Here is a 13,348-nt window from a genome sequence, read left to right on the forward strand (position 1 = left end):
GACGATGGGTGTTGCCCACTCGCTCCAATCTACCTTGGATAACACGCCTGCTTTTTCCAAATTCTCCAGCTCTGCCTCGACTGCTGGACGAATTGCCGCATTTATTGAGGCAGTGGCGCCTTTCAGGGTTCCTAGTTCCTGTTGAAACACTTCTTTGGCGTTAGCCAAGATTTCTTTTAATCGTCCAGGTATGACGTCATCATCGTTTTTTTTCTTACTGGTCACCATCAGTGCTTGAATGGAGTGCCAGTCTAAACGTATCTTTCTGATCCATTCACGTCCCAACAACGGTGGACCACCATCTTGCAGAACGTATAAATACAACTTCTGTATTTCCTTGCCGTTGTATACAACAGGCACCCTTATTTTCCCTCTGGGGTATACTTTCTACCCCGTATATGTCTTCAAGAAAATGGATGTGTCTTTCAAAGGTATATGCGGAAATAGCCGCTCGTAATCCCGTTGACTCATGACGGTCAGAGCTGATCCTGTATCTAGCTCCATTTTGACTGGGGACCCCGCTATCGTGAGGGTAACCCAAATGGTCTGGTAATCTTCTTTGGCAATTACATTATGTAATTTGAGACAGATTAGTCTCTTGTTTCCGGAGTTGCTATCGCTCTTCTGGTCTTCGGAGCTACTGTCCGTCATCATTTGTACCTTTTTGTACTTTTCCTTATTGACCTTTTTACTGTCAGCGGATTTCTTTCCAGATCTGCATACACGTGCAATGTGTCCCATCTTTCCGCATTGCCTGCATGCTTTGTCCTTGAACCAACAGTCCTTCTGGTCATGGGTGGATCTGCCGCAGCGATAACATCTCTCGACACCCCGTGTCATTTCATGGGTGCCGAAGTCCTGTGGCTTTTGCTGTATCTCTGCAGCTCCTCTTGCTGCTGCTTCGTATGATACAGCCACACTGAAAGCCTTGTCCAGTGTCAAATCTTTCTCAGAAAGTAGTCTTTTCTGTGTTCCTTCGCTTAGGAGACCACAGACGAATTTGTCTCATAGAGAATCTGCCAGTCCTGCCCCGAATTGGCAGTGCTTTGACAGCTTTCGTAATTCGGTGAGGTAATCAGCGTTACTTTCATTCTTGTGCTGATTCTTCCTGAAGAATTTGAATCGTTCCGCTGTCAGCAGCGGTGCTGGGTTTAAGTGCTCCTGTAAGGTATCAACAATCTCCTTAAAATTCTTGTCCATCGGTTTGGCTGGAGTGATCAAGTTTTGTAACAGCCCGTATGTCCTTGTGCCCATCAGATTTAGAAGTACCGATGCCTTTTTATCATCCGCTACTTCATTCGCCTTGCAATATACCTCCACTCTTTCCACATATGTGGTCCAATCTTCGATATCACTATCGAAAGCAGTAATATTGCCAGTCTTCGGCATCTTGAAAATCTAAAATGGCGCTTCCCGCGCTTTTCCTCCGTCCCCGATGGATCAAAATGGCGCCTCCCGCGCTTTTCTTTCTTCCCCGCCGAGTTAAGATGGTGCCTCCCGTGCTTTCCCGCCGCTGCCGCTGCTGCCAACGCTGTTCTCCGCGGTTCCTGTTGCGACCTGCAGCTTTTCGCGGTATTTCTATATATTTTTTTTTATATATCGCTTCAATAGTTTCTCCATTACTTGGAGAACCATTCCCATCGTGGAGTGGACCCTCTGGGACTTTCCCCTCCCTCTGCTCGGTCTGAACGCCGACCTGCTTTGCAGCACCGGCCGCGCCCTGAGTGCTCCACCCTCTCTCTCTCTTTGCTTCTGCCTCCCGACTCGCTGCCCGGCCCCGTTGCAGAGTCACCCGATCGAGCTCTAGCCCGCCGCAGCCCAGGAAGGATCAGTGCACTACCTACCACCAGCCCGTTTAGCTGGTGAAACCACAGCTTTTTTTTCTTGCTTCTGGCTTCGACCTTCGTCTGAGGAATCGAACTCCTTGAGGTGCTGCCGAATTGCAGGTAAGTTCGTTTCTAACTCGTCGCCACTGTTGGATCCGTGTGTTAATGGAGACATGGAATGCAGGAGTTGATTTAACAAGTGTTTACTGAACAAAGTCTGGAGGTGAACTAACTACACAAGACGCTATACAGGCTTATATACCCGAGTGGTCACTACTGGTACTACAGTATACAGGGGCTTCAAAAACATAGTTCCTCTTAAAGGTACATACACTACACTAATCTCTCATGCGGGACCTTATCGAAAGCCTTCTGAAAGTCCAAATACACCACATCCACTGGTTCTCCCTTATCTATTCTACCAGTTACATCCTCAAAAAATTCCAGTAGATTAGTCAAGCATGATTTACCTTTTGTAAATCCATGTTGACTTTGTCCGATCCTGTCACTGTTTCCCAAGTGCTCTGCTATTACATCTTTTATAATGGACTCTAGCATTTTCCCCACTACCGATGTCAGGCTTACCGGCCTATAATTCCCCATTTTCTCTCTACCACCTTTTTTAAATAGTGGGGTTACATTAGCTACCCTCCAATCCATGGGAACTGTTCCAGAGCCTATAGAATTTTGGAAGATGACCAACAATGCATCTACTATTTCTAGGGCCACTTCCTTAAATACCCTAGGATGTAGATTATCAGGCCCTGGGGATTTATCGGCCTTCAATCCCGTCAATTTCCCTAATACCATTTTCCTACAAATATTGATTTCATTCAATTCCTCCCTCTCATTAGACCCTATGTTCCCCGACATCACTGGGAGGTTATTTGATTCCTCCTTTGTGAAGACAGAACCAAAGTATGTATTTAATTGGTCTGCCATTTCTTTGTTCCCCATTATAAATTCCCCTGATTCTGACTGCAAGGGACCTACGCATGACTTCACCAATCTTTTTCTCTTCCCATATCTATAGAAGCTTTTACAGTCAGTTTTTATGTTCCCTGCAAGCTTACTCTCATACTCTGTTTTCCCTTTCTTAATTAATCCCTTTGTCCTCCTTTGCTGAATCCTAAACTGCTCCCAATCCTCAGGTTTGCTGCTTTTTCTGGCCAATTTATATGTCCTCTCCTTGGATCTTATGCTATCCCTAATTTCCCTTGTTAGCCACGGTTGAGCCACCTTTTTTGTTTTATTTTTATGCCAGACAGGGATGAACAAATTCTGTAATTCACCCATGTGATCTTTAAATGTTTGCCATTGCCTGTCCACCATCAACCCTTTAAGTAATGTTCCCCAACCCATCCTAGCCAACTTGCGCCTCATACCATCATAGTTTCCTTTATTTAAATTCAGGACCCTAGTCTCTGAGTTAACTACTTCACTCTTCATCTTAATGAAGAATTCTATCATATTATGATTGCTCCTCCCCAAGGGGCCTCGCACAACAAGATTGCTAATTAATCCTTTCTCATTACATAATACCCAGTCTAAGATGGCCTGATCTCTAGTTGGTTCCTCAACATATTGGTCCAGGAAACCATCCCGTATACACTCTAGGAATTCCTCCTCCACAGTATTGTTACTAATTTGGTTTGCCCAATCTATATGTAGATTAAAGTCACCCATGATAACTGCTGTGCCCTTATTGCACGCATCTCTAATTTCCTGTTTAATGCCATCCCCAACCTCAGCATTACTGTTTGGGGGTCTGGTTACAACTCCCACTAACATTTTCTGCCCCTTGGTATTTCTCAGCTCTACCCATACAGATTCCACATCATCAGACCTAATATCCTTCCTTACTATTGTGTTAATCCCCTCTTTAACCAGCAATGCTACCCCATCTCCTTTTCCTTTTTGCCTGTCCTTCCTGAATATTGAATACCCCTGGATGTTGAATTCCCAGCCTTGGTCACCCTGGAGCCATGTCTCCGTAATCCCAATTATATCATATCCGTTTACATCTATTTGCACAGCGAATTCATCCACCTTATTACAAATGCTCCTCGCATTAATACACAAAGCCTACCGGTTTGTTTTTTTTAACACTTAATCCTTTTAGAATTATTATTTGCTGTGGCCCTGTTTGATTTATCTTTGATTTCTCTGCCTTCCACTTTTGCTTTTCTCCTTCCTGTCTTTTGCTTCTATCCTTGCTTCCCTTTCCTCTGTCTCCCTGCACAGGTTCCCAACCCCCTGCCATTTTAGTTTAAATCCTCCCAACAGCACTAGGAAACACTCCCCCTAGGACATCGGTCCCGGTCCTGCCCAGGTACAAACCGTCCAGTTTGTACTGGTCCCACTTCCCCCAGAACCGGTTTCAATGTCCCAGGAATTTGAATCCCTCCCCCTTGCACCATTCCTCTAGCCATGTATTCAACTGAAATATCCTTCTATTTCTATTCTGACTAGCACGTGGCACTGGTAGCAATCCTGAGATTACTACCTTTGAAGTCCTATTTTTTAATTTACCTCCTAACTCCCTATATTCAGCTTTTAGGACCTTATCCCATTTTTTACCTATATCGTTGGTACCTATATGCACCACGAGAACTGGCTGTTCACCCTCCCCCTCCAGAGTGCCCTGCAGCCGCTCCGAGACATCCTTCACCCTTGCACCAGGGAGGCAACATACCATCATGGAGTCTCGTTTGCGGCCGCAGAAACGCCTATCTATTCCCCTTACAATAGAATCCCCTATCAATATAGCTCTCCCGCTCCTTTTCCTCCCATCCTGTGCAGCAGAACAACCCATGGTGCCAGGAAGTTGGCTGCTGCTGCCTTCCCCCGATAAGCAATCTCCCCCAACAATATCCAAAGTGGTATATCTGTTTGAGAGGGGGATGGCCACTAACATTGTACACAATGCCCTACCCTCCCATTATATAAAGGCATCCGATCCAAGATCTTTCCCACACAAACTGGGCCATTGTCATTTGGTATGTCCAGTGGCACTGACCTACGCAATACATCTCATGCATCAAAACAGGCTAAGTGGCTCCATACTAAGTGGCTCCACAACTTGGACGGTGGGGCATATTTTCTGATGGAGTGCAGTTCAGGTTTGAACACTTGATATGCTCATCCTACACTCCAGTATAGACTATCAGCACAAGCATAGTGCGATGTAGCGGGGGAGTGAGCGATGGAGAAGAGAAATATGAGAGACAGAGACTGGGGAAAGGAAGTGGAAGAGATGAGATAGATTAGCAAAATTGGCAGAAAGGAAAGTGTTAAATTGCAGTGCAATAAGATCTGAGAACTATGATTGAGCAGCTCATTACTGTTGTTCAATACCAAACAGCGGATCGGCTAATTGTCCATTTGAGATTTTATCCTTGTCGGATGTCAGCCACCTTAATGTTATTTAAATATAGAGCTTGTAGAGAAGGGAGAGTTTCAGTTGAGTGTATTATGGAAGGTATGTTGCTTAAGAGGTGTGAGGTAGCCATTGGCTGTTCATGGTGAGGTTGTCAAAATCTCTGTATCTTGCAATTGAGATTCAGGTTGAAGGTTCTGGAAGAGATAATCCAGCTGATAGTGAGGCTTTGTGCCTTTTTGGTGAGAAGACTGCTAATAAAGAATGGAATCTGGTGAGTAGTAGTGAGATGGTACCTATGGTTATGGGTATTACATCAAAATGGTGGATGCCACTGTACGTGTTGATTCTGCAATAGGTGTACATCATTAATATTGAAATTGGTGCAGTTTTGAGACAGACTCTTATTCCTAATATGAGTCAATGGGGGAGAAATTCAGTAGATTGCGCCACCCGTTAGCACCTTAAGAGGGCGCTAAGTGGGTCGCAAGCCAACTGGCGCCCGGGCGCGGCACTGCCCACGCCTCCCGCTAAATTCCGCGGGGCGTTAGTGGTGGCGCTAACTGTTAGCGCTGCGCCGCTGCCGTCATCGGTGTGTGCAGCACCCCGCTGACGCCCCGGCCGCGATATTTGGCAGCGCCCCCTGATTTACAACCGGACGCTATGTCCGACGGGTTCAGGGGGGCGTACCTGCGGCCGGGGAGGCGCAAATTAAAGGCGAGGTGCGGGGCGGCCATTTTTGTTGTTGGCCGCCAGCCAGCACCTGCCTGCGCTCCCGTCCCCGGCCTCCCGAACTCCCCCCCACTGAGTGCCGGCTGCGCTCCAAGAGCCCGGCACTTCTCTTCGGTGCTGGGCCCTTTTGCCTGCACTCCCGATCCTCGGGGGCCCAGCTGGGCACCAGATCTTGCTGCACAAGGCCCCTCCCCTTTAAGAAGGGGAGGAAGGCCTGCAATACCGCAGCGCGACGTGCCGCAGCGTGTGGCGCTGCGGCACGTAGCGCCACGATATTCACTCGCAGCACCCCAAGAGGGATGTGGGGTGCCTCCAGTAGCGCCGCGCTTCCTTTTGGGGCGCAACCACTCAATTTCCGGTGTGGGGGCACGAATGTTTCCGGGGCGCTACTTTTAGCACCCTGGCGCCCCAAACGGGGCTATACTCAATTTCTCCCCCAATATGTTTAATGAATTGGTAATAAGTTCAATTTCCAGTTGCAGATGCTGCGAGCCTCAGGTTATATAGTGAAATGTTCTACAAGAATTCAATTCATGAGCTTGCTTGGTTGGTATGCCGAGGAGAAGTTTTCCTCGGTCTGTGTCTTTGAAAGCTAGCACTGCCCTGGTTGTTGATCTCTGCCTGTTATGTTATTGGTTTGATGTGTTGAATGGATGAATGCTCGAGTGAAAGATGGCATTTAATTGTTCTGATTGGTTTAACTAAGATGCATTATAAAGTGGCGCTGAATCTAAATGTTCAAATGAGACGGGTGGATCCAGCTTAGCCCAGTTGGTGCCTATCAGACCTTTTGTTTGAGCCCCCAATCGGGGCATGATCCCTGTCCAGTGCACCTAATGAAGTTGGTGCCAAGGCTATGGCAAATTGGTCTGCTGGCCTCATTTGCTTATTACTGGTGAGCTGCAGATGCCAGTCATTGCCCAGAGGCAGCTCGTTGGTTGTGGAGGGGGGCGAATTCGGCTGCTTTGGACTCTTGTTCCTCCCAGCTCCACAGTAAGGCAAGTACAAAAGTCGAATCTTGCCTTTTTTGGTTGTAGCTTCAAGGGATCCTTCCTGACAGGCCTCTGATGCTGATTTTAAATTGGTGAGCTGAGTGCATTGTAGAATGGGCAAGAAAACAGGAATTTTGACGGCTAATCAATTCTGCTTATTTGCATTGATGATGACTCTGCAACAAAGGACTCACTCATTCTGTGCACGACAGCACATTACAGGCATGTAACATTATGGAAAATTTAAGGATGCACAGATCAGAGAGGAATCTAGTGAGTTTCTGAACTTGTGATTTTTCGAGCTCCCAATTCAGTTTCTACTGGTGATAGTCCTTTCACTTTCAGGCTCGTGCAATGTAAAAAATCTCGACCTGTTCCCCCTCCTCCTAGAATGGATCTTGGTCACCATGGTGAGGTCCCTTCTCTGAAAGGGGCTCGAATAGCAAAACTTAGCATTAAAAAAAAAAAGTCCTGATGTGCTCCTTTTTAAAACTGTTCCCGATGGTAAGACCCCTTTTCTGAGGGACCTTTATTGGGAAAAATCTTTCATAGGGGGATTAATTCCAAGATCTTTACTTACAATTAGATTTAGCTTCCCTATGGCGACAATGACCAATCACAAATGAGACACTTGTATCCCTTAGTAGTCTTGTTGAAGGGAGAAATGCACCATAATTAGAGCCCACGGTCCTGACTAATTCAGTAACAGCAGTATTTAAGGAAGCAAGGAACCTAATTTACACCATATGATTAGCAACATTTTCTTGAAAAAAACCTGCATCCTACAAGATCAAAAATAACACATCTGCATCAAAAATGACAAGGACCAATACTGTGTGCACAGGAAATCTTTATTATTCAGCAGCTTGTACAAAAAACAATTCTAACATTGTTCCATTAAAATTTAATGGACAAGGATTTTTAAAAAATTAAATGTTCCAACATTAAGTTAATTCCAAGCAGAAAAACATCTAGAAATAAAAATTTGTAACGTCACCTATATGAAGGTTGGGGCAAATCTACCTTACCTGAAGTATTACATTTTTTAAAAGCATCCATTTAAGATCCTTTTTTCAAAAAAAATTCTACATCTGCAATAGGTGTACAAGTGATTGATCAGTACTGCCACATGATTCTACATTTTGAAATATTTTCAGGCAAGTTGAACTTAATGTTGGTACAAAATATAAACATGGGGCTATAAATTGGTTAGCCCCAGAAAATGGGCACGGGGATCACTATGCGCGATTAACCCACGCTCGTTGAGTGGAATGCAGGCAGCATGCCAACTTTGTACTGCCTGCTAATTATGATTTGTGTGTGCAGCCAGCGCTTCCCCCGTTGCTCATTGGCTGCACACATTAGCAGGGCCCCAATATAGTTAGTAACTTCCATTTCTTAAAGTTAGCCTGCACTACTTAAAGCTGGCATGCACCTCTTAAAGGGGAGGTGCATTGTGGCTGCAGCAGATGCTGAGAGTCGTTCTGCAACTGGTTCTGACCTGGGAAAGAGAGATCAATGGCTGACCATGGGAGAGACCGGGCACCCAGGTTTTTGGACGTTGCAATGGAGGTCTTGGTGGAGGAAGGGGAAAGGAGGCGCAACATCGTGTATCCTCAGGGGAGGCAGGCGGTCGCCCAGAAACACTGAGAAGGCAGTGGGAACAGATAGTTGCAGAGGTCAATGCCAGGAGTTTAGCCCCAAGCACTTGGATGCAGTGCTGGATGAAGTTTAATGATATCACGCAAGTGGTCAAGTCAATGAATGCATCTTCAAATGCCTTATCCTACCAACTGCACCGCGAGCCTCAGCTCAATTCACCACACCCCCATCACTCACCTACCAACAATCTCCATCAATCAGGACTCGTACCTAACCTTCATCTCACCCTCACACACTTAGCACTGTTCAGAGAACAAAATAGACTGTTGCATGCCTCAAAGCCAAATCTCTCAGCTTGCACACACTGGCAGCTATTCAACCATGTCAGCCACATCACCCAAACAGAAGAACATAATAGGAGCAGGAGTAGGCTGTATGGCCCCTCAAGCTTGCCCCGCCATTCAATAAGATAATGGCTGATCATTGACCTCAACTCCAATTTCCCGCCCGATTTCCATATCCCTTGTTTCCCCTAGAGTCCAAAAATCTATCTATCTCAGCCTTGAAGATACTCAAAGACTCAGAATCCACAGCCCTCTGGGGCAGAGAATTCCAAAGTTTCACAATCCTCTTAGTGAAGAAATTCCTCCTCATCTTGGTCTTAAAAGGCCTACCCCTTATTCTGAGACTATGCCCCCTAGTTCTAGACACTCCAACCAGGGGAAACAATCTCTCAGCATCTACTCTGTCAATCCCCTTCAGAATCTTGTATGTTTCAATGAGATCACCTCTCATTCTTCTAAACTCCAGAGACTATATGCCCATTCTGCACAATCTCTCATCATCGGAAAGCTCTCTCATTCCAGGATTCAATCTAGTGAACCTTTGTTGCACTGCCTCCAAGGCAAATATATCCTTCCTTAGATAAGGAGACTAAAGCTGTGCACAGTACTCCAGGTGTGGTCTCACCAAGGCCCTGTACAATTGTAGCAAGACTTCCTTACTCTTATACGCCAACCCCCTTGCAATAAAGGCCAACTTGCCATTTGCCTTCCTTATTGCTTGCTGTCCTTGCATGCTAGCTTTCTGTTTCTTGCACAAGGACACCCAAATCTCTCTGAACACCAACATTTAAAAGTTTCTCACCATTTAAAAGTATTGTTTTTCTATTCTTCTACCAAAGTGAATAACCTCACATTTCCCCACATTATACTCCATCTGCCACCTTACTGTCCACTCACTTAGTCTATCTATATCCCTTTGCAGGCTCTTTGTGTTCTCCTCACAGCTTACTGTCCCACCTAGCTTTGTATCATCAGCAAACTTGGATACATTACACTCAGTCCCTTCATCTGGGTCATTAATATAGATTGTAAATAGCTGAGGCCCCAACACTGATCCTTGTGGTACCCCACTTGTTACAGCCTGCCAACCTGAAAAAGACCCATTTATCCTGACTGTTTTCTGTCCATTAGCCAATCCTCTATCTATGCTATTATATTACCCCCAACGCCATGAGCCCTTGTCTTGTGTAATAACCTTTTTCTATGGCACCTTATCGAATGCCTTCTGGAAATTCAAATATACTACATCCACTGGTTCCCCTTAATCTACCCTGCTAGTTACATCCTCAAAAAACTCTAATAAATTTGTCAAACACAAATTCCCTTTCATGAAACCATGTTGACTCTGCCTAATCATGTTATGATTTTCTAAGTGCCCTGATACCACTTCCTTAACAATGGATTCCAGCATTTTCTTGATGACTGATGTCAGGCTAACTGGCCTGTAGTTCCCTGTTTTCTCTCTTCCTCCTTTCCTGAATAGCAGTGTTACATTTGCTACCTTCCAATCCACTGGGACCACTCTAGAATCTAGGGAACTTTGGAAGATCAAAACCAATGCATCCACTATCTCTGCAGCCACCTCTTTTAGAAATCTAGGATGTAGGCCGTCTGGTCCAGGGGATTTGTCGGCTTTTAGTCCCATTAGTTTCTCTAGTACTTTTTCTCTACTTATATTAATTGCGTTAAGTTCCTCACCCTCATTAGACCCTTGGTTCCCCACCATTTTTGGTATGCTTTTTGTGTCTTCTACTGTGAAGACAGATACAAAATATTTGTTTACCGTTTCTGCCATTTCCTTATTCCCCATAATAATTTATCCTGTCTCAGCCTCTAAGGGACCAATGTTTACTTTTGCAACTCCCTTTTACATACTTGTAGGAGCTCTTACCATCTGTTCTTATATTTCTTGCTAGTTTTCTCATTCTATTTTTTCCCTTTCCTCAATTTTTTGGTCATCCTTTGCTGGTTTCTGAAACTCTCCCAATCCACAGGCTTACTACTATTCTTCGCAACATTATAAGCTTCTTCTTTCAATCTAATGTTATCCTTAACTTATTTAGTTAGCCACGGACAGATCACTTTTCCAGTGGATTTTTGTTTCTCCATGGAATGTATTTTTGTTGAGAATTATGAAATATTTCTTTAAATGCTAGCCACTGCTTATCTACTGCCATACCTTTGAATCTATTTTTCAAATCTACCTTAGCCAACTCGCCCCTCATACATATGTAATTGGCTTTATTTAAGTTTAAGACTCCAGTTTCGGACTTAGGCAAGTCACTCTCAAACTTAACATGAAATTCTATCATATTATGATCATTCTGCCTCAGAAGATCCTTTACGAGATTGCTAATTAACCCTGTCTCATTACACAACAGATTGCACGACACTCACTGACACACTTCCCTCTCTTGCAGAACAAGGTGGCGTATAACCTGAGGCAGCAGGAACTAACCGGAGGGGGAGAGGTGTATCTGCAGGTTCTAGCCCCCATGGAGGAGACGGTGCTGGCCATTATGGGAAGGGCCATTGCTGAGGCCGCTGCCATCATAGCTCTGGATACCAGTGTGCAAAGGGTCTTCCAGGGCGTCACAGCACTCCTGACATCTGTTCTCCAACAGATCTTCTCCCTAAAGACCCTCTGCCGATATAGCTTCCGCCTTCTTCTAGTAAGCTTGTTCTGCTCTGCGTTGCCTCTGCTCTAAAGGTTTCAATAATCTACAGGGAGTGGTCTGGCTGGTGCTGAAGTAGATTATTGAAACTTTTAACAAGTATGGAAAAGCATCCAAAATGTGTAGAATTGCAGCAACAGCCAGAAGAAATAATCCAGCAACTAACCTGTAAGTGGTTGATGATCCCTTTAAATAGCGCTGATGGGGGGCGGGGGAAGGCAGTTTCATGCCATTGAACGCATGTTCAGCTGTGGGAGGTTAAGAGAAGGCGTAGGCTGCTGCATGGAGCTTCAAAATGGTAGCGCTGGCGTTGCACGCTGATTGGCGTCATGATCTGCCTGCTCTGCATACTTCTGGCATTAACCCCTTTACCAGTATGGCGTCTGGCGCACTTCGCGTCAGAATTGCACGTGCTTCACAGACGCCACTTTGGAACCTTAAAGGGTCCTCGTAGCGCCCCAAAACAGGCGCTATTGAGCCCAATTTTACCATGATTTGCATATTGCATACCTTTTCTAGAATTCACAGCTTCTTGAGCCATGGTAATAAGCCACTTAGCTGGAAGGATTTTCCAAGTGAAAAAAATCTACAGCAACTGGCTCTATAACTAGTTGTCATTTCTTTCCTTCAGTGAAATGGAAAACAGCAAATACATTAGAGAATACGTTTTACCCTTCAGCCCAGTGATTTTCATTTACAGGAGCTAATGTCTTTCCTTGGCTTCATCATTCAATGTTTATTCAATCATGTTCGCAAAGGCATAAAAACTGTACTCCCATTGAGTTGTTTGCATTGCTTCTTCTATGTGTTCATTGTAAATTGTAGAGTCTTCAAGAGTAAATACATAAAATGGAACGGGTGATACAATCTTGAGTGTCTTAAGTACAGATGTCCGATCCAACATGACACAGAAAATAGGACATTTTCTGCTGTTGTTTGACCATATTTTGCACAGGAACAATAAATATTCTATCATGGATTGAGATTGGGTGCTTTTTGGAGTTGATTGTAGTTGTTTTGTTAATTGAAGGCAGCAACAAAGTAATGCCATTAGTGACACATCTGAGCTATGGATGCTGCAGTGCAAATAAAGGAGACAAGCTAGGGATTGCCATCTTATGCAAATTAAACAGTCAACATAGTACTGATAGTCAGTGAGTTATAATGGCCATAATATCTAGGGAGTGCAGGAGAGATATTGTTTGTTTTTTTTGCTATTGCCGATTCTAAACCTTGAAGACTGTGACCCGTTCCAACAAGTAGTTTATCGCTTGACAGGAATTATTTTAAAAGGATGTGGAGACAGAGTGAGGCCAAACCGGCCGCTCATGTTTGGTGCATCACAGTCTTCGGGAAGTTTGAAGCAGAATGACTGCAGGAGGGTGCTGAAGATAAGGAACAACTCCATCTTTGCCATCTGTTCTCCCATACAGATCCGTTTCCCTAATCAAAGAAACAGAACTGATCAATATAAAGCACATCGGAATTGTATCATAGCACAGCATCATTCCTTGTCATACTCGTATTATAATGTGGCTCCACTCCCATCTCTGCTGAAATGCCTCAGATTTCTTTCATAAAACAGCACTGCTCTCCATCGACTATATAACCAGGTGAAGAAAACAAAACAATCTGACAAACTAACCACTTTTTATGCCCAAAAGCTCAAACCCACTTTTCCCTATAAAAAGTGTCATTGTAGTGTGTTGCTAACTTTGTCAACCTCAACCAATATGTTAATTGGGGGTCAGTCTCACAAACACAATGGCCTGGATTTTTGCGGTAGAAATCAGTGCTC

General features: G+C 44.6%; 1 protein-coding gene across 1 annotated transcript in view; it reads right to left on the reverse strand.

Annotated features, from left to right (window-relative positions):
- Nucleotides 1-7,762: 7,762 nt before the first annotated feature.
- Nucleotides 7,763-13,348, reverse strand: part of cyp2u1 (cytochrome P450, family 2, subfamily U, polypeptide 1) — a 33,442-nt gene continuing 27,856 nt past the window's right edge. Inside the window, exon 5 of the mRNA XM_085995694.1 lies at nt 7,763-12,993. Within this exon, the coding sequence (XP_085851820.1) occupies nt 12,815-12,993 (179 nt within the window). The 3' untranslated portion in view covers nt 7,763-12,814. The remainder of the gene's footprint in view (nt 12,994-13,348) is intronic.

This window comes from Somniosus microcephalus, chromosome 8 (assembly GCF_052327205.1).
Source record: "Somniosus microcephalus isolate GS21.2 chromosome 8, FLI_Smic_1.0, whole genome shotgun sequence".
Classification (NCBI taxonomy): Eukaryota; Metazoa; Chordata; class Chondrichthyes; order Squaliformes; family Somniosidae; genus Somniosus; species Somniosus microcephalus.